Source organism: Calypte anna, chromosome 6 (genome assembly GCF_003957555.1).
Source record: "Calypte anna isolate BGI_N300 chromosome 6, bCalAnn1_v1.p, whole genome shotgun sequence".
Classification (NCBI taxonomy): domain Eukaryota; kingdom Metazoa; phylum Chordata; class Aves; order Apodiformes; family Trochilidae; genus Calypte; species Calypte anna.
Window position 1 is genome coordinate 31109707 of NC_044252.1, and position 26960 is coordinate 31136666.

General features: G+C 39.8%; 2 protein-coding genes across 7 annotated transcripts in view; both read right to left on the reverse strand.

Moving 5' to 3' along the window:
• Window positions 1–12097, reverse strand: part of ATE1 (arginyltransferase 1) — an 85968-nt gene extending 73871 nt beyond the window's left edge. The window contains exons 1-7 of one of the 5 annotated variants that reach the window (XM_030453354.1): window positions 11983–12097; window positions 10355–10418; window positions 9940–10002; window positions 9173–9276; window positions 8165–8437; window positions 2442–2674; window positions 689–817 (exon numbers count right to left, since the gene is read on the reverse strand). In XM_030453354.1, coding sequence (XP_030309214.1) covers window positions 689–817; window positions 2442–2674; window positions 8165–8437; window positions 9173–9276; window positions 9940–10002; window positions 10355–10418; window positions 11983–12070 — 954 coding nt within the window. In that variant the 5' untranslated portion in view covers window positions 12071–12097. Of the gene's footprint in view, window positions 1–688; window positions 818–2441; window positions 2675–8164; window positions 8438–9172; window positions 9277–9939; window positions 10003–10354; window positions 10419–10811; window positions 11048–11601; window positions 11814–11982 lie in introns of those variants that run through there. The other 4 variants (XM_030453352.1, XM_030453356.1, XM_030453355.1 and 1 more) reach the window with 4 other exon arrangements.
• Window positions 12098–12428: 331 nt separating this feature from the next.
• On the reverse strand, window positions 12429–23487 carry NSMCE4A (NSE4 homolog A, SMC5-SMC6 complex component). Of its 2 annotated transcripts, none has more exons than XM_030453700.1 (11): window positions 22985–23487; window positions 21653–21733; window positions 20929–21059; window positions 19719–19864; window positions 17708–17807; window positions 16096–16186; window positions 15561–15655; window positions 14803–14851; window positions 14042–14133; window positions 13402–13493; window positions 12429–12656 (listed from the first exon to the last, which is right to left on the reverse strand). In XM_030453700.1, the coding sequence occupies exons 1-10, from the start codon at window positions 23274–23276 to the stop codon at window positions 13410–13412; spliced, it is 1161 nt and encodes a 386-aa protein (XP_030309560.1). In that variant the 5' UTR covers window positions 23277–23487; the 3' UTR covers window positions 12429–12656; window positions 13402–13409. The 2 variants fall into 2 exon arrangements, with proteins under 2 accessions (XP_030309560.1, XP_030309559.1); XM_030453699.1 differs by lacking the exon at window positions 12429–12656 and adding an exon at window positions 12777–12901.
• Between the last annotated feature and the right edge of the window lie 3473 nt (window positions 23488–26960).

Sequence of the window (26960 nt, forward strand, 5' to 3'; positions counted from 1 at the left end):
GGACTTTTTAAAAATATTCTTTTTAATGGCACATTACTCGTTGCCCAAGTTTAGTAATTATATATTCTTGCTAAATATACTTTTTCTCCAAGCTGATTTTTGTCTTTACAGTATTAGAGAGATGTCTAACAGTTAATTATTACACACTGACTGGGCAGTAATAAAAACAGTAACAATGTTTAATGTAGATGTAGGGCATTGATTACTTCTTGAAAGGCTTAAATTGAAAATAAAGAGGTTTATAAAACCTCTCGGAACCTTAAACCAATCATTTTATGTGTGATTATGTTCTCCATTCACATGCTGGCCCTGATCATGTTTGTTCCTCCTTATGGAAGCATTAAAAACGAAGCCAATGAGATTAATTATCAGGGTAAGTGCTCAGCTGGGTTCAGTTCTTATGGGATCTGTACTTATAGATATCTTATGTGTATCTTATATAAATCTTATCCTCTCCATCTCTTACCCAACAGCATCCCCATGTATCTTCCTTAACTCCTCTGTCTGCAATCAAAACCAAAAGAGATATCAAAAGGGTTTGCACTTTCAGGATGTTGATTTTATTTGATATTTTACATGCTCCTGAGTATACAAGGGATATAAAATCCACATTTGTTTCTTCAAGAAACAAGACACACAAAATGGAAGGGAAGTTGAGCTTTGCATAGAATTCATTTGGCCTTCTGACCTGATTTATAGTTGGTTTATCAGGTGGGTCCTTGTGAATAACCATCTGGTAACGTTTATAGACCTGGTAAGACTCCTGAAATGTGGCTTTGAACTGTGAACTTGGTGGAGATGATCTCACCACCCTCACCTTCAGAAGAAGTTAAACACATTTATTATTACAATATCACTCAATAACTATATATTTATACATATACAAACATCACAATATAAATTTTTACTTCCTGTAGCAGGGCTCTAACAATTTAATTAATATTAGCCAATAGTCTTCCAAATTTTCAGCTCAACTTAAGCTACTGAAGGCTTTCATAGCAGTAACACAGCTTTTCAGAATGCAAATTACAGAAGAACTACACAAATAGTTTTCAGCAAACAACACCAACAAATGGCAGGCAGATTGACATTTTAAAGAAGTTTTCTGTACTTCTAAAATCTCTTGTAATTTTGCACTCTACTGAAAAAATACTTGAAGGATCCATGCATTTGGAAGACTCATACCTGTGCTCTTTAGATAAAGACTATAATTTTTTTGCAATAATCCCAGAATAAGTTCTTGATATTTTTCAACTTGAAAGAGGAAGAAGAAACAATGTTTCCATATTCATGTCCCATTTAATTGTCACAGGAAATTATCCATCTTCCCCATCATCATCTTTACACACAAAACCAAATTTTTTTTGTTTCATCTACAATTAGAAATTTTTCTGAGTAAACCAGATTGCTCCCCAAACAAAAGAGCATTACCACATGTGCACCAGGGCATTTCTTTCCAAGCATGTTTAAAGACATGCTCAATTCAAAAAACATTTTCAGTATGATTCTGTTTTCACAGCATTAGTTCTGTTCCACAAAAAAACAAATAAACAAACAAAAGACCCTGAGAAAACACTGCTGGGGTTATTTTCCTTGCAATTCTCCCTGCATCTTATAAATGAAGATGTTCAGACAAAGCCATGATACTTCTGTTACACAATTCACTGGGAAATCTGAAGGACACAGTGAGATGGATCACAGCTTCCTGTCAGTTATTCAGGGTGAATCTTTTAAGTCATAATCACTACCTCTTTGAATAATGACCAAAAGACAATTAAACATTTAAACTTCATCACTGATGACAGTAGCTCCAGGAAAATACATATATTCAAGTTTTTCTGGAAGCTGGAAAACTATGATAACATTGTTTTATGGGTTAAAAAAGCCCCAAAGTCTTCCAGATGACTGTCTCCATACTGCTAATAGATTTAATGGCAAGCAGTATATTAACCAAAATTTTCTCCCATCACTTTTACAGCTTCCAAAGGGATCAGCACATATCAATGTCATTTATAAAGAGCAGCTATCTTCTTATCTGTTTAATTTTATGAACCATTGCTCCTTTCTTGTCGAGATTCATTAGTACAGATAGTTTAAGTATTTATATACTGCAGGGCTAAATACTGAATCTCTCTCATCATTCAACACACAGTTAATTCAAAGTCTTTAATTCTCAAGTCACACTGTATGAAATCAATTTACAAGTTATTCTGGTAACTGGGCTGTGCTGTGCTGTGACTGATTACAAGTGCAAGAGTCCCCTCTTGTGGTTACACAGAGCTCAGCTGCCACAGACAGACAATACAGTACCACACAATATCCAAGATTTAATCCATAACCACCCCCATAAAGTCCCAGACATGCAACACCCAAGTGTCAAAAGAACTCCCAAATTAGACTGTTCCTTAATTTACCTCCAACAGCAGTGAATGAGACATTACCTCTAGTTTGTGTGGTGCATCATCAGGTAAAGAGACAAAAATGAAGTCTTCAATTGTTTTGGGTTGGTTTGGTTTAGATTTAGAGTTTTGTGAAAGGGAAACCTGATCTCCTCCTTGAAGCTGAGGGTCTTCCAAGGTGCATGGCTGTTTCTGGAGGAGTTTCTGCAGCTTCCTTTCTTTCCGTATGTCCTTTGCTTTTCGACAGGGTGGTTTGCTCTGATCAGCCCCTTTCCCTACAGGGGCACAAGGAAAGAATCAAACACAACATTTTGCAACAGTTCTTCCATAATCATGGAAAGGAAATAGTTAAAATCACCATTACTTGCAGACTGTGGTCTGAACAGAACAAGGTCTTGCACGTCCACAGACCATGCCCCATGCCAAGCTCAGTTGCAGTAAGTTTTCCTCTACAGCACTTTGATATAAAAACACCATGACCAGGATTCTACCCCAGAGCCAAGGTTATATTTAAAAATTAAAATGGAAAGACTTCCCCTCTTTAGAGAAGTCTGTTGACAATCATGACACCACATCCCTCTTTCAAAGACACAGAAAAGCTCCTGCTGAAGACTCGGTGTGATGAGGTGTTTTATTCAGACAGCTACAGGATCAGCTTGAAATACTGAAAGAAACACCAAAACTACAAAGCCTCAAAGCCAAATTCGTAGAGAATTGTTTCTACTATCTCAGAAACCCAGGTGGCTACACAAAAAGGCTCCTCCTAGAAGATAGATACACAAAAAAGAAAAAAAAAATTATTTTTTTGTCACCTGAAATTCTGATGCAATGTATAGAAATGCTGCCTACACCCTAATGTCATGCAAAAGAAGAGGAAAAGGCCACTTTAGCTTTTATCTTTGTCTTAAATTATATTTTGATTGTATGTTTTTACTAATTGATTCACTTTTATCAATTTACCCCTAATAGATCAACCATTCATAACCATCTGAAACGTTATTTATTTAAAAGAGAAGTCAAACATAGAAAGCAAAGAGATCAGCATGGGGAGCAGTATACATTACCAGAAAAAATCAGTTTTAAAGCAATACAAATCCAAAGACATTCACAAATAAAAATTCAAGGGGTCCAAATTCCTCAGCTTATATTTAAGACAATAAGAATATTCAACAATTATAAAAAAGAGGTTGTTGCTCCTCATCCTACCCACTAAATGCACTGAGAGGATGGTCACCAAAGAAATAATCTACTTACAAGTAGCAACAACAGGGTTTTAATTCAATAGTGATTGTAAATCCATATATTCAAATTTGGGAAAAAAAGCAAATTACAAAAAGCAAGAAACATTTTCCAAACTCTTTCAGTTCTGCCTGGAATGTGTTCATCATTGTTGTCTACTCCATGGAGGGTACAAAAGGAATTTAACACCCTTCCACCAGAAGCTGTGTTAGAGCTGTTTGAATCTGCTGCATCACTGGAAACAGTGCTGGAAAAAAACAATTCCATTTTCAAGGAATACCTGTCTCAGCTTAGCAGCTGCTGCTGCAAGTTCCATACAGAGGGAAAGCTGTACTCAAAATCACATCAGCAGCCAGCTAATGTCATACAAAGTAACTTAATTCTGCATTTTTATTACTTTGTAAAGCAGCTGTAGGTGAGTTGGGGGCCAAAAAAGAGCCATGATACTAAAAATATCAAAAAGAGATGAAAAATGAAAAAAAAAAAGGACTCCCATATAGGGACATCCAGTCATGTATCCTGCACAGAAGCAAGGCTGTAAAAGTTATTATGAGAAGCTGCTGAAGAAGTCTTTTACACCATTAGCTCTCTCCCAAAATCCATGTATTTGCAAAAGACATACTGGCAACTTTTGAAGGGTTTTTTTTACCTTCTCAAATGGGAAAGTACCCTGAATGGTGAGATGCTTTCATTTGAAGCATTAGCAGGAAGACTCATTTCTGACTCAGTTAAAATTTATAAGAAATAAAGAAGAATCCAAGCCCAAACTTAAGTACATAAAGCTTATCCCACTTTACTCTCTTGAAGGCCTGAAAATTACATGGAAATGTTGTTTTCCCATAACTCCTATGAAAACATAGTTAGATTTTTCTTTACTGCTCCTTCTTACCAGTAAATTAACAGCCAAAATCAACATCTTTCTTGTCATCTCCCTGCTTCAAACATTCCCATGGACAATGGGAACAGTGGTAACCTCCCACCTAGTGGATATGGTGAGGACATTGATGTTTTAAAGCTCACTGATGTGTTTAGAGTCACTTCACCCACAAGGAACTGCAGCCCTCGGTGCCTGTAAATTTTTTTACCAAGAAACACATCATAGAAACTGCCAAAACACTTCATCCTGGCATAAACTGTTAACTATCAGCAAAGCCTTAAAATATTCTTTTTAACATGCATTCCATACAGAATTTACGGAGTCTGTAAGTGCACTGCTGGGGCCAGTAAGTAGCAAACTCTTTGTGGCTAACTCAGAAAAGTCCCAATCTGTTTTTTCCATGTAGACTGCAAACAGCTGAAATGTTGAGAGCATCTCAGGGACTTAGAAACTCAGAGCAAATACCACTGTGGCACTCTTCAGCACCAGCAGGTTTTATGATTGAGTGATCTTACCTCTCAGCTAAAGTTTTCTGAGCATCTGGTTCATTCAGACTGCTGAAATTACTCACCAGAAAAGGATAAATATTATGAAGAAATTAAAGATACTATGTGACCTGTGGACGGGCAAACAAGTCAGGAAGAGTTTATTTAAAATACTGGTGATACATTTGAAGAATGAGCACTTTGCCTGCACTGGGATCTGTTTCATGTCTCGTATCTTCTGTGAGCTCTAAATTAGCACGAAAAAGTTCTTAAAACAATGAGTGTGCACACAGACATAAGCAAACCTTCTTCTCTATCTGAAACTGTGCAGAAACAGCTCATTAGTCCTCTAGGACAATGACCTGCTTTGTTTATAAAGGAATAAAATGCAATTAAACAATCTTATTACGGAATAAATCTGCGTTTTCCAAGATGAAAATTAAACATCTCTCTATCTGGAAAATTTTAAACTGAATTTGACCTGTGACACCACCTACCCTAAAATAAAACAATTTAAAGACTAATGAAACAAGTTTTCTGATGCATTTGTGACTCACTCTAATACTTCACTTAAAACCTCCTAAAAGAAAGAAGCATGCTAATGAATATTTCTCTTTTGTAAAAGTAGACCCTCTTGTTCTGAAACAGAGAACAAACAATGTTTCCAGCTTTCTTTATCCCTATTTGCAGTGTTTAAAGTTTTCACCAACGTTATTAACACAACCAAAGACCGTCCCACACCTTTTCCAAAACACTGTCAGGTTTATACCCCTAATCTTTACCCACGACTGCCATCTGCTGTCAACACCCATTTAGTTTGCTTCCCAAATGAAGTTTACAGAAGACAGAAAGTTTTCATTTACTTTACAAGAGGGTTTTGAAGATTTGCACAACAAATAAAAGTTATAGAAATTATAAGGGGGCTATATGAAGTTTTGACTGCATTTTATAAAATATAAAAACAGAGTCATCAAAAGTTCTGGACAGGTTTTCCAGGAGTGTGTAACAGCATCACTGGTTTTGTGATCAAGAGTTTCTGAGAATTTGTTTTTTGTTTAGAGGTAAAATTCTTTGTTTAGATGATAAAAATTTGATGCAATGAAAATGAGTGTCCATTAAGCACAAAACAAACTATTTTACCTGGAATTAGCCAACCTACAGAAGGAGACAAAAATCTTTGTGAAGAAACAAGTACTCCCAAGTTCTTAAAAATTCTGGCACACGTGTATTAGGTGAGTGAAATTAGGAATTGGTATAATGTCCCAACACACATAGTAACTCCAATATCCAGTCTTCACCAGGATTTTAATTAACATTATTTGTCATGTATGGGCTAATTGCAATTCAGAAAAATACCCTCTATCTTTCTGGAGAGACCATTCATTCCAGACACTACACAGAACTGGAAACATGATCTGGAAGACAAGGAAGCCCCGTCTGCAACCTCTGGACCACAAACAGACACAAAATTAGCAATTCTACCTGCATGTTGCTGCTCAGATTAATTATCCTGGCAATAAACCATCCACCTTTGACCATCTTCCTTCTAGAAATCCCCCATGTTCCACGAGAATGAAGCCAGGACACGAAAGAAGACACAGAAGAAGCAACACACAGCACTCTGCAGGTATCAGAAGTTCCCAATATTTCTTTTTCCCCCTGGGAACCTCACCAACTCTTTGCATGATCAAGCAGATGAGTACCCACCAGCCATGAGTCTTCCCTCTCATAAGACACTAAATAAACAGCTTAACACTGCTGCTAGATGGAGATTCCAGGCTCTCACCACCACAGCAAGAGGCACCCTAACATCTTAAACAAAAAAAAAAAAAAAAGATTACAGACAATGATCTTATCCCTTCTTAGGGTAGAGATCTTATGTTCAAATTCAACCCAAAAGGCAGAATTTCAGAAAACTTTACAGTGTAAAACTTTGACTGAGAGATAACTTCCATACTGGAAAAAGTGATCACATTCTCAGTACTATAATAAAAAAGCTACCAATATTCCATGTGGTTTCACACAAAACTATAGAAATTAATAAGCATTTACCTTCAGTTTTTGGCACATGAGAGCTGCAGCACTGTGTAAATGCACCAGCAACACAGATAAGGCAATTGCTTAATTTCTTGTACATACCTACTTTTACTTCCCTAAGGAAGTATAATATAAAGTTCAAATAAATAGAAATAACTACAGGTTTCCATTATTTCACATCCTTTGCTGACACTGCTTTTCTAACCTAACGTTATCCAAGACCTAAAACAAGGCAAGATTCCAACAGATGAAAAAACTCAATTAAAAAATATCCTTCTTTATAGAGAACCAAAGGTAGTTGTGTTTTTGTAGGCTCCTGGGGTCTGATATTTTGCTTGGGTTTTTTGTTTGTTTTTCAAATCAAGAGAAATCTACACGACTTCCTTTAACTCTAAGGAATAAAAACCACAGTAACACACAGAGTGTATTTCCAGTGCCAGTTAGGGCCCTGGCAAATAAGTCTACAAAAACATCAGAAATACAGCTTGAGATAAGTTATTCACACAGGTGTATTCACAGAGTGTAGACAATGCAAAATGTCTAACAAAAAGATGACCTGAAGAAATTAATAAATTTAAAAACAATACATAGGATATTTTTGTGGGATCTTAAACTGGCTTCCTACTCCTGCACAAGGTTAAGCCTTAACTGACCCAGTAACTACTGCTCCTGCAGCCAAAGCTGTGTCTGGCTCTTGGTCTTGCATGAGGTATAGAATGGTACCTAAAGCCTGAGTCACCACAACTTACAGACAAAAGAGAAAGCTGGATGTACATCTTATTCTGCAGACACAAGTATCCCAAAGAGGAAAGTGGTCCCAGTGTCTGCTGAGGTTCAATCACATTGACCTATCTGACAGCAATCTAAATAGCTTACAGAAAACTATCAGCTGGAGTTCTCAAGAACTAAAATTTTTAAAATATATAATTAAAAATCAAAGCAACTTTCAGGAAAAACAAAGAACACAAGTAACACACAGCACCTCTCAATTTATATACTATAATGCCATAAATTGGTGAGAGTATAGGGAAGAAAAAAATACTGAATTATTAGGCAAGACAAAATGATCCTAAACAATATATTAAATAATGATAGAATTTTCCAATTACTACCAGAAATCTTCCTACCTGGCTTGGGCAGTGCACGAGCAACTTTAGATGAATGTGATGGTTCTCCAGGGACTGGTGTGTCTCTATCTGCACATATCTGGAGAGACCCTGATTCCACCTCCTGCTCTTTCACCTCTTCTTTTGTTTCTTTAGTGTCCTTATCTTCATTTTCCACCCTCTCTGTGTGATCCACACTCAGGGGAGTCAGCTCAGACTGACTGACACGGGATTCACTTTTGTGTGCAAAATCACACACAACAGCATCTTCTATATGGGAATCCATAGGCTCTTCTGCAAATAATTAAACACTGCATGAGTTGGGTTCATTCTGTATCACTGCTGCTCACACTTTGGACAATTAACACTAATATTAAAGCAACTTCTTTCCTATTTTACAGCTGCTTTCCAACACATAACGTGACAGTTTGCAACAGTCTGAAAACAGAAAGTTTTCTTTATGAATTACTTGAGCAGTGTTGTCATTTATGAGTTTTATTTTCTCCACTAAGGCAGCCAACTTCTCATGACTTCAAACAAAGAGAAAAAGACAAAAAATACCAACACACACATATTCAAAAGAGGCAAATCATAATGATTTAGAACCAACCCAATCAGTTTCACCATATTTGAGAATATCTGGTTTTGGTGTTGGATAAATAGGGATAAATTTCCCCACTTGCACTACCTCTTCTCTGCCACACACTGTCCTCCTTAGTCCTTTCCAGACTGTCACTTGCCATTCTCCATGTCACCCATCTGGGAAGTAAAGATGAACCCAGGGATGAAAGAGAAAATCAACTGGTGTGTGCAAACTGTAAGGAATCACATTCCTCAAGAGAGCAAGTTTGGTCTCTGTACACAGTGCTCTTGATTCCAAACAAACTGTAAAGAGACAGCCAAGCCAGACCTTTATTCAAGGGTCTGTATACAAAAATCAAATGGTTTTAGCCATCTGATCACTCCAGCAGGTGTTTGATCCTTCTTTCAAACATCAGTTATGGTTTTTAAGCACTAAGAATTTCTCACCTTCACTCCCTGCTTTCGAAACATCTCCTTTGGAAAGAAATTTCAACATTTTCTTCAGAACTTTCTTTTGAGATTTAGAGGTCTGAAAATGCAATGCTTGGCACCTTAAAAAGAAAAAAAAAAAAATCTATTGTTTATTTGGTGATTTACTTCAGAAAAAAAATATTAAGGAACCACTTTAAGAAGTTACACTGTATGTTTTGTAATTATTTCTTAAATTTTGCTATAGTAAGCAGTTAAATATTTCATCAACACTAATAAATTATATTTAATAGTTAACTAGATTTTAGTTAATAGTAACTAGTTAATAAAATTATATTGCCTTGTACTGCAAAATATCACCCTTTATAGCACTTTCTGTGTGTATATTATTACAATCACTAAAATGTGAGGAGACCTTCAGCATTGTATAAAAAAAAACCCTTCCTAGGGGGGCTAATACACTAGAATTTTTCACCTGCCCATCTCATGGTATTGATACTCAACTGGTAAGGCTGGAAAAGCATACCTACAATTATTCACACCTATTCAACCAACAACCTCACTTATTTGGGCTACTAAAGCTGTGCCTGTGGCACACAGAGATACTGGGTCACCTGCAGCCAGTGAGCCACAGAACAATCTCAACAACATCTATTTAGTATTCAAAGTATCATTAAAAATAGATAAACTCTTCAAGTATTCTGTGTTTAAAGCAGTAAACACAAATGGTTGAATATATATGAAGTGGTCATATTACTTACAAAAGTATATTTTGAGCTTCTTACCTTATTGTGTACTGAGGACAACATGTTTGATTCATGATAGGCTTATAGACATATTTTCCACTTCTAAAAATAATAATAAATATTTATTGATTTTTTTTTTGTTGCTTATACTACAAAATAAATATAAGATTAACCTTGTTAAAATAACATAAATGTATTGCATATTACAGAAGTCAAGAAGCAAGCTCTTAAGCTTTTTGCTGCTATTCTAAAATATTATTGTAAAATAACCAATTATTTTCCTTTTCAACAGTGTCATGTTAGGAAAAAAAGTCACAGAGCATTAGACAAATATTTCTATTTCAGTTCCTTATGGAAACAAGTTAACTGTTTTCACAGACTTAAAATTTTAAATCTGGTTCCTAAAGTTTATTTAACTGACAACACAGCTTTGTAATTCTCTTTTTAATTTTACCTTCGCCATCCTCTGTCTATGAGATCCTGGTAATCTTGAACTGTCATGGAATGTGCCCACATACCTGAAATAAATACAGCAATACACTTGACTGGCCACAGTTATGCTTGAAAACATGAAAATACAGCAGGCTCTGGAGAAATATGACTGTAAATCTGAAATGCTAATGGCAACTTTCAAACAGATGTCTTTCAAGGATGTGGCATATTCATAAATTATCGATTACAACACCACACTGAGTGTAAAAAAAATAAAATTAAATTAAAAAATCAACACAAATCTTGGGATGCAACCAACTGCATTGCTCTGACTGTACAAGTTAAATGTTTACCTCTCTACTTGCCATCTTTCTCAAAGACACACCAACAAAACACAAAATTGCTCCTTAATTTCTTTAAACTGAGCCCAAAACACTGAACCCAAGACTCTCCCAAGAGGTTCTAAAGCTGACACTGACCATTCCTAGGGATCCTTCAACCACTGCTCAGGTGTCCCCAGAGCCCAAGGACAATCCACTCTTCCCCAGGGAGGAGAACACACCCTGCTGAGGTGAAACGTGTCCAGACACAGCTTTAGATCCAGGGCACCGGGACAGATAACGCTCTTATCTGGGGTTAACCCAGGCTTGGGCTGGAGGGGGAGGCTGGGACAGGGCACTCGCAACCTCAGCTGTGTAACTGGATGAGAAAGCTCCGGGTGAATCATTAAAGTTGGCAAAGTCCTCCAAGATTCATCACATCCAATCATCAACACCACCACCAGAGCTACGTCCATAGATTTATCTTTTCCGTCCATAGATTTATCCTTTTTTTGTTTTGTTTTAAAATCTCCAGGCACGGTGACTCCACCACTGCCCGTTCCGGCAGCATCTTTCCTCTGGGTGCGGCTATTCGGGTAACCATAATTAAACCGCTTCACCTTTACGAACCTTCCCCGTTATTTTTGAGGTTTTGCCCTCAGACCGGAGAAGCATTCCCATCACACGCGGTTTCCCCCTGACCCCACAGCCTCCATGGGGAGGCCGCCGGAGCGCTCTCCGCCGCCGTCTCGGCTGCTGCCGGCCCCGCTCCCTGCCAAACCCCGAGTACCGGCGGGACAACACCCGCGGGAAGCTCCGGGAGCTGCCGCCTTCAAACCTCCGCCTTCCCCCACCCTTCCCGGGCCTCCCTCAGCTTCCCGTAGCACCGGCGCGGCCCGGCCCGCTGCCGGCTGCAGCCTTACAGCCCGCCCTGCCCCTCGGGCCGCACCGTGGGAGAGGTTGCCGGTGTCGTTCTTGCAGTAGCCGCAGCGGTAGCCATCCTCTCCGCCGAAGTACTCCACGATGCTGGCAGAGCTGCCGGCCGCCGCCATCTCCCGCCGTGACCCTTTCTCCCGGCTCAGGACAGCACCTTAACCGCCGCCCCACAGAGCACCCCGGGACTCCCGGAAACAACGGCCGCCGACGCCGCCATCTTTACTACGGGCAGCGCCCACAGGAAACCCCGACCCCTCCATCTTCTTCCCGGGCACCTTTTCCCTTTCCCTCACTCCCTGCCGCCATCTTTAGTGAGGGCGCCCGCCTCCCCCGCGGCTCCCGTCGCTGCATCCCCCCGGGCAGTTTTTATCCCGTCCCGCCGCCTCCCTCTTACCAGCGGAGACTTTCCCCCGTTCCGAGGCGCAGTAGCCGCAGCGGTAGCCTTCCTTCCAGCCCTTGTACTCCACCACGGCCGCAGGCATGGCGCCCGCCAACCCCGCTGCCTGCAGCGCCCCGGTCCCGCAGCGCCCCGCCCGGTAGAAGCGGCCGCCCCTCAGGGGCAGCGGCTGAGCCCCGGGTCCCTTTGTTTGCTGGGTTTGCGTGAACACAAGGGTTCTCCGTCTTCTTGTAGATGATAAAAAAGGATCAAAGTGCGTTGTTGCACATCCTGGGAGCCTGGCTGTGTTTCAGCGACCCCCAGAAACACGGTGGAACATCACTGGTGGTGCCCTTGGTACCTGCTAGATTTCCCTGCCCAAACAGGGAAATATCCCTAAAAACTCCAGGCAGTGGTCCCCCGAAGAGCAGGTTCTGGAGACAGAGCTACACTTTATTTATTTTTTTTTTTAAATTATGTTATCGCCTAAGATAGTTGTCCTGCCTAAGTTAAAAATCCAAAGGAAGAAGTAATTCCTCCCTGCACGGCATTTCCAAACTCACACCTTGATTTCCAGAGCAATAAGAACAGAAAAACAATTATCAGTTTCCCTGCATCACCCAAGATCATTTTGGCAACAAGATTATCACAGTAGAGATGGTTAACCATGTAAATTCTACTTCAGGAGGCTACTGCAGAAAGAGGAGATGAAAGGAGGGGCCTTAGCATTTCCCTTGGTGGAAGTTTGTCTGTAAACTTTATATAAATAGTAAGCAATCGGTAATAAATAAAATACATAGTAACAACCTTGGGACAGGTAACAAGACAGCTTTATACAAAGTGGCAAGATATTCAAATAAAAATAAATTTAATTTTACAACATATACATATAAAAACTCTTTTGAAGGACACAGTTAAAATACTTCATTTAAGGCACCTAGAGGAAAAGAAAAAAAGACAGTTAAGACTGATAAAAGGGTTAATATAAGACAAAATCCATTAAGATTTGGAACTTAGCAAGTAACCATGACAATAAAAGATTTCAATCCTGTCATTTAAAGGGTGTTAGAGGGAATCAGTCTGTCTTCCCTCCCTGCTTCCCTAAGTCCTTCTTCAGACTTCTCCATTAAAAATATCATCTGTCAGTAGATTAAAAAAACCCACATAAAAACTAAGCTATGATTCTTTACAGCATTGCATTTTGAGTTTAAAGTTCAAAAAGTTAACAACTACATCATATAACTGACCATCATTGCTGCATGGAAGACTAGATGACATTTTGTTCCATAAAGAGTTAAAAAATATAAAAATGTTCCAGTTGTAAGTGTAGAAAAACTATAAGCAGGGTAACTGTGTAAGTCACAAAGAGTCTCCCTGCAGTTCTACCACATGCAACAAACTCATGCATCCTTAGTTTGATTTATTAGAACAACTTACTGGAATAATTAAGTTATCTCCATTTCATCTTCCTTTTTGTCATAAGGAGGGCTAATCATGGGTTCTGTTATTTCATATCTTTCCACGATCTCCTGGTTAGAGATGACAAGAGTATGGATGTTACAAGAGCTGAACTTCAATTTAATAGTAGTTACCATCAGTCAAGTTATAAAGTTTCTCATACTAAAGCATTACTTGAAAAACACTGAGTTTCCTATGCACATCCTGACAGAGGAACAAAGGAGTAGAGTTTTATGTGATAAAAACTAATTTTTGTCTAAGATTTATTGCAAACAGTGAGGAAATTGTACAGAGAACTTTCCCTCTGGAAGCAAGCTATCTTACATAAGGAAAGAAAAAGATTCCATAGTTATGCAGCCCTGATATAAAACAGTAAAACCAAGTCACTGCACAGCTTAAAAGCTCTTAAACTGACCGGACTTCAAGGAGCAAAGATGAAATTGCTATCTTAGGTCTTATTTTTCTTGCAGTTAAAGAAAAAAAAAGTTAAATCTGTGATTGTTCTGGAATTACTTGTGGCTACATATATGCAGGAACACCTATCCTCATCAGAATAGCTCTCTGATGTATTTATTACTCTTATAAGAAAGTTTATTAAAAATATCAAGTGTTGTTCTACCTTCCATTCTCGATGGCTCAGAGACAGGACAACCTGGTTCCGTGCTCCAGCACTATGGTTCCCAACCTTTCTCTCGTTGTCTTTTGAGGGCTCTGTTCAAAATAATGGTGTTTTCACAGTGTTTACCCTTGTGAAGTCAGTTTCCTCCAGAAACACAAGAACTTTAACACAAGCAAATAAATTATACATGCTCCACTAAGCCAGTCTCTACCAACAGCCTGTACCTGCTTCTTGTGGCATTTCTTTAGTCCTGTCTCCTAAGAAATTAAAAACTTATCAGAGTCCCAGGAGGACCCAAGTATTTAATCCTCAGTCCCACTGATAATCCTGTGGTGGGAATGAAAGCCAGAGACCTTTATACACAAGCAGTTCCTCTCAACTGTTTCCAAGTTGCAGCAATTCCCAGTTCAGGCAGACAAGGGAGATTAGCACACAAAAATATCTTCTCTCATCAAACCATAACAATGTTCATATACTTTCTAGCAAAATGTCACTTAAAAGAAAAGGGAATAATATTTTACTTCTATTAATAGAATTTGTATAGATCAGTAAATGGCCTTTTTACCATATTTTGGTAAAGAGACTTAGTCCTTTCAGTTCCCCATAAATCCTTTCATGCCTTCAATTACACTCCCTGCATATCCTCAAAACTCTCCCCTTACAGATAAGACTATACCTAAAATTTTGTAAATGCATCAGATGCAGCTAATTTTTGATGTAGTAACAGAAGACAATTATAGTCCTTCAAAACTAGATTTTACCTATTATTGGCAGCTTATCCCCATCCAGCTTTAATCTTGCAAAACCATCCTAAAAGACAGTGGGATTTAAAATGTTAGGAATTAGGATAATTTCATGTTTCATATTAATATTTTACATAATCAGAAAGAGATGCCCACATATTGATATAAAACCTTAACTGTCATACCAAATATAAAAAATTACTTAAATATAGCACTTATTCATAAAGAATGCAATTGATATAGGAGAGCTGGACTACAAGAAATTGATTTACTAAAAATCATTATTCTTCACTAAAAAGACTTCAGTTAAGCCTTCATGATGACATCATTATTCACTATGAACCTGAATTTAGTCAAAAATATTTGTAAGTTTCTCTTTTCCTAAACTGATTTTATTATACAAACCAAGCATAGTCTGCAGTGCAAATCTACACATTGAAAAAAAAACCCATAACACACTTTACTACAACTTCAATAACTCTTCTGTCCTGACTACTCTTCTAATAACATGAGTTAGAATCCATTTTTGAAAAGTGTATTGACAGCAGAAAATTTCAGTTTTATTGATAAATTGTAGTAGAAAAAGCTAAAAATTATTATATCAGCTGTTCTCTTTCATTAGTTTATCAAAATATCATAGACCATTTGTATAAAACTGATTTAAGTTCCTAGTATTTAAACCCAAATCTATCAAGACTGAAGCCATAAAACACCCTAATTAATTCTACATAATTCCAATACCTAAAAGAAGACTTCAAGAACACCTCATGCCTTACCCTTATGATGAAGGACACATGAAAAATGTTTTCCACTGTGCGTGCAAAGGAGTTTGGATCAATCACAAGATCGAAGAAGGAAATAGGTGTATCAGCTAGAGATGCAAAAAGGGGTTTGTTAAAAAAAACAAACAGGTGGCATACACAGAACTAACACAAACATATGGGTAAGCAAGCCAGTACTTCTTTATAAAAGCTAATTGAATGTTTATCTTAATTTAGTTGCAAAGCCAATTCCCAGCCCCTGCAGAAAGAAACAAAGTTTCTAGAGAGTGTTCTTTTTCCCCTTTGCCACAGGCACCCACATATGCAGTGACTCAAAAACAGCTCTAGGAAGAGAGTATAAAAGATTTGTTTTGCAATCAAGCAGCAGCTGCTAAGTGGTCATAAAACAGTCTGTATATCACCTTCAGCATAAAGATTTCTACTTTCAACCTCTACCTAATTTTGTATCTACATTTTAGACAGTCTTAACTGTAGAAGATTGTTTATTTCCTCAAATCGATCCTTTAAAGTTTACTTGAATCATACTTACGATCATTTTTAAAATGAGTTTGCAACAGTCCCAAGATCCTCTCTACTTCTTTTTCCGTAGCTTCCTGATGAGACTCCTCCATTTTTTTTAACTGCAAAAAAGAAACATAGTTTTACCTCAGATTAGCCACTGTTTTAGGACAAGACTATTGAAAAGGGCCTTTTGGTAACACTTAAGATGAAAGGTAATTTTTTCTCTGTAAACCACACCCGGCTGCAAAAACACAAACATGAGACCACCTGCAAAGTGATTTAGGAATCAATTCCCATTTTACAACAACTGCAAGGCCACAGTTTGTATGTTTTAAGCCTACCTACAGATCCACTCTTACTTTGCAATAGTTCTGTGGAACGGGGTCACCCATATGTCCTAGTTTGAGAGGACCAGGATTAAAAAAAAACTTCCTGCAGTGATGCTGACCTGAGACTGCCCAGAAACCACCAGCAAATGCAGCACTTACAGTGAGAGGAGAGGGTGGGTTAGGTGACCCAAATGGAGCAACCACAGTGCTCCAGAGGGCTCAGTATGAAATGGTGCCTCAGAGACACCCCCCTGGCCTCTGTGGCTGGGGTGCTGGCTCAGTTAGGGGCTGTTTGTTTGGTATCTGCTGCTCAATTCCTCACCAGAGAAGAACTTTGCTCACTGGGCCAGGCTGCCTTCTCCTGCCACCCCAGACAGGACCAGCTTGGTTGCCAAGTCCCATTTGGGACTTTTCTGTTTGGGAAGTGATTACCAACTGAGAAATGTGGGTTTCATTTTACATATTTGTATATATTTTTATTCATCATCATCATTACTACTTCATTAAACCTATTCTAGTTGTTTTTTTCCAGCCTTAAGGTCTGTCTCCTTTATTCTCTTTTTCTCTTCCCCTGAAAGGTAGTAGAATAACAGAGCTTTGTCACCTGGTTACTGGCTAAAACTGTGATACCCCAGGAGTACACAGTCTGAGAGTTTAGTGAAGAAGTTTATAATAAGCATAGATGGCTAATTCATTAATATCTTTTTTTCAGCAAAGGCACCTCAGTTTATGTGTAAGAAACACCATGGCATAACATTGGACATGGTCAAAGGACACGATTATTGTGATTTTACAGATTTGTTCATTTGTTCAGCTGTAAACCAGGATACTCCAAATTGCCCTTCAAATATCAGCAGAATACCAATTTCACTTTTAAAGTGAAAAAGAGAAAAGATCCTGACAGGATTAACTCCTGTAAGGGGAGTGGATCAGGCCAAGCTGTTTGTGTGAATTTACTTTATGTAGAATTAAGACTTGTAATATATGCTCATGAATTTGTATTCATAACTAGTAGAATTCAGGGTTAAACTGAGAAAGAAGTGAACAAAGCAGCTGAGACATGGTATTTTCCCACTAGAACAATGTAACCAATACAGGGTCCTAACGGGATTAACTTCTATCTCAGAGATAATTAAAAGTGTAAGTCTTTTTTTTCTGTAACTCTTGTTCTTAAAACAAGTCTTGTTCTTAAAACAAGACACTGCCAAGGCTGCTCCTGTTAACCACCACTCTCCCTCTGACCACCTCACAAATAAGGCAAGCTGCAGGCACTTTCACACAAATCATTAATAAAGATAACACATCACAAACCTGAGCAGGCATTGCACGTTTTCCTTCTCCTCCTGCAGATTTTTTCTGCCTCTCAATCCGTTGCCTTGGTACAGGAGGATCAGACTTGAAAGATCCCAACCTAACCAAAATAAAAGGCACATATAGATGGAAAAATATTTTACATTGTAGGTTATGAAATCTATACACTGACTGGTTGATGTCCTGATAAAAGTGCAAAGTAACAACTGACATCTAAAAATAAAGCCTATCACATTTGGAGTTTTCTCTAAACTCCATCCTCAAAAGTTGCTCCCAATATACATGTCAGCCTGATCCCAGAATAACACAGAGGATGTAAAATAACTTGATGCAAATATTCAATTAGCTTTTTTCAAACCAAAAGCTTAAAACCTACTTTTCTTAAAGCTAGTGAAGAAATGAAACAGAGAGCAGTTCATAACTACCAATATCTCCATCTGAATTTAGTACAAACTGTTTTGCCTGAAGACTCTCTCCATACAACATTTATCTCTTTGATCTACTGTTTAGTTTCTGCAAGTTGAGGTTTGAGGTAAGCTTTTTTTTTTAAAAAAAAAAAACCAAAACAGAACAAAAATACAAATTTTGAAAATATAGTCAATTAACAGAACATTCAGCAGACTAAGAGGAGATCCCAAGTTTCTCATTAAACAACGTGAGTGCAGCACACGTGGTAGATCCAGGCACTTTCTTGAAGTGCTTACCTCTTTCCATTGACTATTTAAGGAACTCAGGCTCCTAACTTTGGTTGCCTTGAGTCTCCACCAAGTTAGATGCCTAAAGGAGAGAGACTCAATTCAAGTTAGTTCAGTAGGTACCAAACAATTCTGCACCACATTTTTCCCTGCTTTCAGCGAGCTGCAACTGCTCAATTTCTGAAGTCATGGACTGACCATGAGGAAAAGTAACTCAGGAGTTTCTTTTCCAAGAGAACAGAGCCAGAAATGAGTAGTTATTTGCCTAAACTGAGGACTAAGCTTTATGATTCAACATTAACACCTTGCTAATCACACATCCTCCATGAAAAGAAGCTCATCAATTACTTAAGGTGCCAAAATGTAGCTAATGAGGAGTCTTTCTATCAAAAATATTGGAAAACATACTTATTGCTTTAAGCATAGAACGTAAAAGCACAAACCTAAGTTTGAATCAATACCAACATTAACTAGCAGATATTGTATGACCAAGTTGGTATATTCAGCAGCTTCCTTACAATTAACAGTGATACTTACTGGGGGATGGAACATCTATAAAAGCAAAGACAACTGAATAGTATTCTATCAGCTCTACTGTTGATAACTTAAACTAGATCCTGCTACTGTAGGCTGACTTTATAAGAGATTTAAATTGAAATATTGTCTGTAAGCCAAGTGACTAAGGGTCATTTGACAGCAGCTAAAATGGGCTGCCTACACAGAGGCAGAGATGATGCTTGTTCTTTGTAAAGTGACTTGTCAGTAATTAGGTGTTTTTTTCTGAGGGCAGCACCAGAAAGCAAGATTCTATAAGCCAACCCATTAACACAGAGACACAAAAAGAACTGTTTCACAAAAAGAACAATCTCTATGATTGTATTATCACCAGGCAAAAGATACAGACCCTGAGGGACTGGTTTTCCATAACTGTCTGGGAAAGAAAAAAGATTCCTCTATTCATGATTCTGGCTGCAGCTTGTGTAAAGAGAGAAAGATGAGGCAAGAGTCAGCTTTTAAAGGAAAGAGGATCACTCCTAGTGGTTTTGGTCTGAAACAGGTATATCAAGAATACCTTGCTATTAGATAGAAGTGATGCTAGCTTGCAGCCAAGCCAAATCAAAACAAAAAAGAGAAATATTACAAAATACTTTGGAGACAAGGATTTCATTGCACTGTAAGAACACAAGAGTGCAAAGAAGTTCTTGTTGACTCTCTGTGACCTCAGATTAACCTCTATTCAAGCCCAGAGCATTAAAGTATCAATTAAGGCCATTAGCCTGTGCTGCAGTATACACCATTTCCTTATATAAACTTACATATAGTGAAAAGAAGGTGCTCTTCTGAAGTACTTTTCTGTTTCTTCTCCCAGTTTGTGCCAGGCATTACTTGGTAAATAGCCACCTGAAGTGCTCTCAGCATCACTGTCATTTTCTTCTGTTCGATTTATACCCATGAAGGTCAGCTACAAAAGAGAAAAAGCTGCACTGAAATTCACTTAGAGTACAATCAGGAGATACATTCATGCTGAAATACTCTACTAAGGTGTATCCTTCTAGATTAATATTTAATATCACTGCATAAGAACCTTGACTTGCCTGAAAACAGACAAACACTACTATACAGATTTGTGTTTAGCATGGAAAAAAACCCTAAAAACCAGCTATTGGTAAATAAAACTATATTCCAATAGGATTTCAGTGATGTATGAAGTAGCAAAGCATTACCTGAATTGCACTATAAAGCTAAGATGTCTCTCAGGTTCTGATCACCACACACTTCCAGGAAGCTTAGCTCCCCAAATTTGATAAAACAACTTATTTGGCTCAACCAATCCTGGAAAAACTGTCTCCAGCAATCCAGGAAAGAGTTCAACAAAGCAATTGAACTTGATAGGTTTTTATACTGCAGATCTCTAGACTTAACCAAAGACTCAGAATCCTTATTGAGCTACTGTAACATAAAAGAAAATCCGGGGAGGAAGGAGGGAAAACACAATAAACTCTGGTTCACAGCTCTTCTGAACTGACTCTTCCACCCAGTACAAAGTACAAAGAACAAACAGACAAACAACAAAGTACAAAGAGACAAAATGTGACAACTCTAAAAGCATGCAAATAATTCAAAGTCCAATTTCATGTCAGTGACAGAGGGACTTGAGAGCTGCACCCAAAACCATGTAAAGTAGTGGACAGGATAAAGAAACTCCTAAGCTTCTGGGAAACTACAAAACAGTGAGTATAAAAAAGTGCACAAGACTACTACCTTAAGAGCATGAAGTGACTGAACTGTGATAAGTGCAGCTCTGGGTAGGGTGTTTGCATTTTAAGTTAGATTTTCCCCTATGCACAATGAAAATGCTCAATACATACTTTAAAACAATTTACCACACTAACCTGAAAGCTAATAAATTCATGAGAGTATTAAATCCCATCAGAACTGCCACGTACTGACAATCTGAGGCTTTTATGTTATGATTCTGTAAGAAACTCAAGCAAAATTGCTGGCAAATTCAAGTCTAGAGCTTACCAAGTCTTCTGCAAATGCCAGTGAATCAAATGCTGTCATCTCAGAGCGCAGCTCATTGGCCTTCTCCTTTCCCAGATTTGATGCAATCACAAGGAACTGGGCATCCAGGGCAGCCTCTCGTGCACGGGAAACTGACACAGGAGAGATCTCATGTTAATAATAAGAGATTATCAAAAATATTACAATAGAACTCAGTGTAGAGGCTGTCCTGTACACAGAGCTTTGTAAATCATCCTGTTGCAACAGTCTCTAAACACAATTATTTATGTAATCCTAATAATATTTGCAGTTTAAAAGAAGAGAGCAAAGGAAAAGATGACACTGACAAAGGCAAGCATGGAAAAAATAACACATTATCTTAAAGAACAAAATGCATTTTTTGTTGACACGTTTTCCCATCTCTCCAAGTGAAAGGAACCCCTCTACACTTGAATCTTTTAAAGGTACTACTGAAACACATTGTTCTACAGTCAGGATAAAGCAAGAAGTATTTCTAAGAACAAATAAACACTGAAGTAGTTATATTTATTCTCATATCAACTTATTCAAACAATCCATCTTCAGCTAAACCCCTCTGTTTCAAGTTATACTTTAGTCATTCCAATAAAGTACTTGGACCTCAACTTCATTTTCTTGCCCTTTTTTGTTAGTAAGGCATCATCACCTCAATCTTAACCAACTGTCAAGCAAGCACTTCTAATAAAGACGACAGAATTTGTCTTACCTCCACTAAACAGTTTATTGGCTTCTTCCAAAGCTTCTGTCAGTCTGTTGCTTTTTGAACTCAGCATATCCTCACGATTTTCTGAGGAAAGGGACAGAAATGAAATTTGTTACTTAGATATATAAGCATCAAGAAATACATACATACCCCTTAAAACTAACTGCTTCATAGCCCATCACAGACACAAAAATACAGAATATAGTTATACTACATTAATTGCACTACATAGGCTCCATTTTTATTCATGCTTATGCATTAACTTGGTTTGAAGTACTGATTTCCCATTTACTTCCAGGGAATAGGATTTACACAGTTAAATATATGTTAGAAGGTTGTAGATTCCTGGTGGGTTCAAGTAAAATATGTATGTCTGTGTCAAAGCAGCTGCCTGGTACCATTGTTCTTTGACTGGGAAGTTATTGAAGATTTTCATAAAAGGAAAAAGGGGAAAAGGGGAAGAGGGGAAGAGGGGAAGAGGGGAAGAGGGGAAGAGGGGAAGAGGGGAAGAGGGGAAAGGAAAAAAGCATCCTTGGTGATTTCTAAAGATCACCATGTCAATCACAGATGCTCATCTCTGAACAGCCACTCAAAGCACTATTTTCAAGGACAAGCACTGTACTCAATGTGCTGACATACCACTGCTTTTCTGCATAAACACTGGCTGGATCATGCATAAACTGCACTGAAGTCTCTGGTTAAACAACCCTACAAATTCAGCAAGTATGCTGGGAAAAAAACACCACCACAGGCTGCTAAATTTGGCAGAGCTTAAAGAATCGTTAGGCTTTCAAGAGAACAAGAGCACGCTCCAAACACACCCAGGAGCAGTGCTGACAGACCTGTCTTAGAGAGATGCTAAAAATGTCCTATGGCACTTTCTGGAAAGCCAAGGAATAAACTGTCTGGTCCAGGCAGATACCGGTACCTGCAGTTTCAAATTAAAGCTCCATCAGCAGGAAAGCAAAATTAAGCTTTTATTATACCTCCAGGTCTAAAGCTGATTATCCCCCTGCCTCGGGTGCAGCCACACACGTTACATGCAAGTAAATCCCTCAGAACCTCCCTACCCTGGGGCATACAAATGCTTCCCGGGAGAGCAATCCCGACCTAGCCACAGGCCCAAAATTCAGCAGTCCAAGGAAGTGCCAGGAAAGCCTCAAGAAGTTCCTCAAACACAACATTCAACCACGACTGCTCGGCTGCACCGTGAGGCATCTCCAGGGGTGGAAAGGCGCTCCCAGCCGCGGAGCCGGACACAGCCCCAGGACCTCGGCCTTCCACCCCGGACCGAATCAGACCGGGCCCCTGAGGGGAGCCGCACCCCGGACTTACGCTGGACGCTGTAGATGAGCTCCCGGTACCGGTTCCGGATCACCCTCCTGCTGCTCTCATCGCCGGCTTCTTCGCCGGTCTCCGGCCTCCCGCGTTTCTCGCCCGCAGTCTCCGGCTCCTCCTCCTCCTCCTCCTCCTCGGAGGCCGATGGGGGTCGGGGGCTCAGGAGGCACCGGGAATCACGGTCGCGGACGGCGCCGTTGCGAGAAGTGGAAGGAAGCGAGAAACGGCCTCGCTCCCTACCCAGGGAGGGCGAGGAAGGGAAATCATCGCTTCTGCTTTCCTCCGACATCGCTGCTCGGAGCTCCGGGCCTCCAGGAGGCCGCCGCCCGGGCAGCCTTGCCCTGCGGAAGCGCCGGAGGGCCGGAGAAGGCCGAACCGGAGGGAGGGAAGGGGAAGGGCGGGACCAGTGCCGCCGGCTCAGGCCGTTCCCCAACCGGCGCAGCCGCCGCCCCGGGAGGTCGCTGGTGGGGTGGGAGCGAACGGAGCCCGCGGTTCCTCGGTGGGCGGGAAGGAGGCGGAGGGAAGCGCTCCCTCCCTGCCTCACGGCGGCAGCGCTGAGGTACCGCGGCAGTGGTGAGGGGTCTGACGCAGCTCCGGTGGTCAGGCTGGTTCCACACACAGTCGGTGCATGGAATATACACGGCCTGGTCTTCCCCGCATCGCTACTGCTGCTGGGCTACGGAGAGAGAGCAGCTGTGTGTACGTTATCGTGTAAAATGGCTGGAAAAACATGGGGCCGGTGGTGCAAGCATCAGCACAGCTGTACTGCAGCAGCGAATCTTTATTACCAGCTATTGCTACTCATACACACACACACAGAGACATACACACACAGAGACATACACACATATATATATACATATACATATACATATACATATACATATACATATACTTATGACTTGATTGGTCAAACTGTCCCTCCTTGGTGGGGACATAGCTTTTTTCAGCAGGCAGCCTACGAGCCATTTCTCACATCTTCAGAGTGCTGCCTCTCCAAGGTCAAACCCTTGATAGCCTAAAAGGGTGTCAGCTCCACAAAATACATGTGTAAAATACTTCGTTTTCCACCACAAAATGACTGGGTTGTAGTTTGGGCTGCTGAACAACTCGGGAGTTATCGTGAGTTTGCAGCAAAAAGTCGGCACAAAGCATAAAAATATAAAATTTGCTCCTGGAGCCCAGCAAAGAAAGTCTCAAGAGAGGTTTCGAACAAGTCCGGGGCCCATTGTACACAAACACATAGTGAGAAATGCTTTTTATTCCAAAGAGTTTGGGATCCTGTACAAGATCCCGAGTGGGGTGGGAGGCCACGCAGTAAAATGTTTGATATGAGGTGAAGGGGGTTCAGTACCTTGCTGCGGACACCCCATGTATCTGGTCTCATGCAAACTCGAATCCTGTGTTTTCTGAAGTTGTTGGTTGCTTTCTGGAAATCTGTGTTTGACCTTTCCTGGTGCTCAGACAAGCAGAGCCTTTTACTCACTGGGTCCAAGAGCTAAATTGCCCACAGACTGCTCTTTGTCTCAAAGACACAATACAGCATCACAAACTGTTCTTAAGGAGGCAACTCACATTAACCAAAAAATTAAACACTAAAAAGCACAGTAGTGCAACAAACACCATGCAGGATATAAATCCATACTTTTAACAAGAACATTATGCACTATAAAAGTCTTTCAATGATTTCTGTCACGTTCCTGCAGGAGCTTGTATTTATATGAGAAATAAGACCACTCCGCTTAGGTCAGTGGAGTTTAATCTGAATTCAGTTGTTCAGTTTCACCACAAAAACCTCTTTCACTAAAGCTGTCACTTGAGAGTGGTAGGAATGAGAGAAAAATCCTGCTGCTGCTCCTCTTGTGGACCAGTCTGCCACAGCAGCTCTGGGTGAGGCAGAAGGTGGATGCTATCAGGACTCCTAATTCCTCTTCCCTCTTCTTGCAGGCAGTTTCAGACAGCATTCCCAAGTATCTTATCATCTTGTGTCATCAGGAGAAACAGAATCTGGGAGCACTGGGAGTAAAAGGTATAACTGCATCTTCTTGGAGCAGGGCAGAATTTCAGGGGTGAAGTGTCAGCCAGCACAACCCACAGTGTCCTGTCTTGTGACTGGAGGGTGACAGCCACAGTGCCAGCACTGATTATCCTGTAGGTTGGCACATACATTCCACAAGCCTACCTTAGCTCTACAAAGATGTCTAGGTTCTTGACTCCTGTTGATTTCAGTGGGCAGAAGTGCCTGAATTATACTGAATATTTCCAGCTCATGCTGTAACATCTGCCCATAAACTATTTTATCAAGTGAATGATTTTCAACCTGCACTGTAGCAGTATTATGAGCAGCACATTCCTGATACAGACAGTGAAAGGCATAGAAAAGCAGAAGAATGAGGGCTAAACACAGTGTTTGAGGCTATAGGACAGGTTGTCAGAAACTCTGACCCGTCTCAGCTATAGCAAGGGCACAGCGTGCATTATTCAAGAGAATTCACAGCAGTGTTCACCTCTCACTCACAGTGATATGGCATCCCCCTGACAATTATTTTCTTAGGAAAACATGAGCTAAGAGTACAGTAAGATGATTTTCAAACACTGTTTAGCAGCTGGTAGCCAGAGTGGCATCATGCAACCAGCAGAATCTGCCTTCTATGTCATTAAGTCTGTATAAAAATAACATTATTTATCTGAAAATTGTTTTACAACACATGCAAATATCACCTCTCATGTCCCAGACCTAACCTGCCAAAATAATTGCCATATTCTGACTGTTCAGAGATAGGGGAAATACAGGGGGATATTATTAAGCAATTCCCACATATGCCCTTAACGTATGTGGACCTTCTCCCAGGATTCAAATACAATCTTAATAAATGTCACTATATGTGAGTTATTAATATCATCTATGATTAATATGAACTAAACATCTTGCAATATTGCCAGACATTCCCCTGGCTTTTCATTTTCAGAGTTCTGCCTGTCCAGATGATCAGATCTCTGCTTTCCTGACTCTTATTGTGTATCTATGGCAATTTTTATCATCAAAACAAAAACACTAACTTAGGAAAATGGTCTGTGGAGAAGTGTAAGTTCATACACATGGTTCTTGTAGATTTTTTTCCATACTTACAGTAATCCTGTGGGAGGTGCAAATCTGGCACCAGATACTCTTTCCACAGAGTGGATTAGGTTACAGCCCATCAAATCACAGTATGCATTGTGCCAGTCTGAGGAGGTATTTTCAATGGAATATGAAAGAACACTTATTAATAGAACTCTGAAAAAATCCTGGGGCCCAATCTGGTGGGATGCCAGGGAAAAAACCTTGGACAAGACCAAACCCTCATTGGCACCAGGCACTTTTTTGTTGTAATGACTTGGAAGGTGACATTAAGTGAAAGATTGACACCAGGTTGCTATGACAACATGTGGAAGTCATGCTGGTGGAGACTAAACCAGTCTAAACCTTCCACTTTTTCCATAAAAACTCTCATTTAGTTTAATTCCAATCTTGTCCTATTTCTTTGGGGAAATTAGAAAACAGACAAACAAAACAACAAAAACAAAACAAAACCACAATGTTTGCAAGAAAGAGCAGGAAATCATAGAGTCATAGAATCATAGAATTGGCTGGGTTGGAAGGGACCTCAGAGATCATCGAGTCCAACCCTTGAACCACCGTTGCGGTTGCTAGACCATGGCACTGAGTGCCACATCCAGGCTCTTTTGAAATATCTCCAGACACGGAGAATCCACTACTTCCCTGGGCAGCCCATTCCAATGCCTGATCACCCTCTCCAGAAAGAAATTCTTTCTCATCTCCAACCTAAACCTCCCCTGGCACAACTTGAGACCCTGCCCTCTTGTCTTGCTGAGAGTTGCCTGGGAAAAGAGCCCAACCCCCCCCTGGCTCCAACCTCCTTTCAGGGAGTTGTAGAGAGTGATGAGGTCTCCCCTGAGCCTCCTCTTCTCC

Bases quoted from the DNA above. Each gene is read 5' to 3' on its own strand.
- NSMCE4A (XM_030453700.1), bottom strand. From the start codon at position 23,276: ATGTCGGAGGAAAGCAGAAGCGATGATTTCCCTTCCTCGCCCTCCCTG. The intron at 17,808-19,718 runs GTAAGTTTATAT...TATTTTGGTTAG, and splicing joins GCACCTTCTTTTCACTATAT to GTTGGGATCTTTCAAGTCTG. The intron at 16,187-17,707 runs GTTTGTGATGTG...TCTTTTTTGCAG, and splicing joins AACGTGCAATGCCTGCTCAG to TTAAAAAAAATGGAGGAGTC.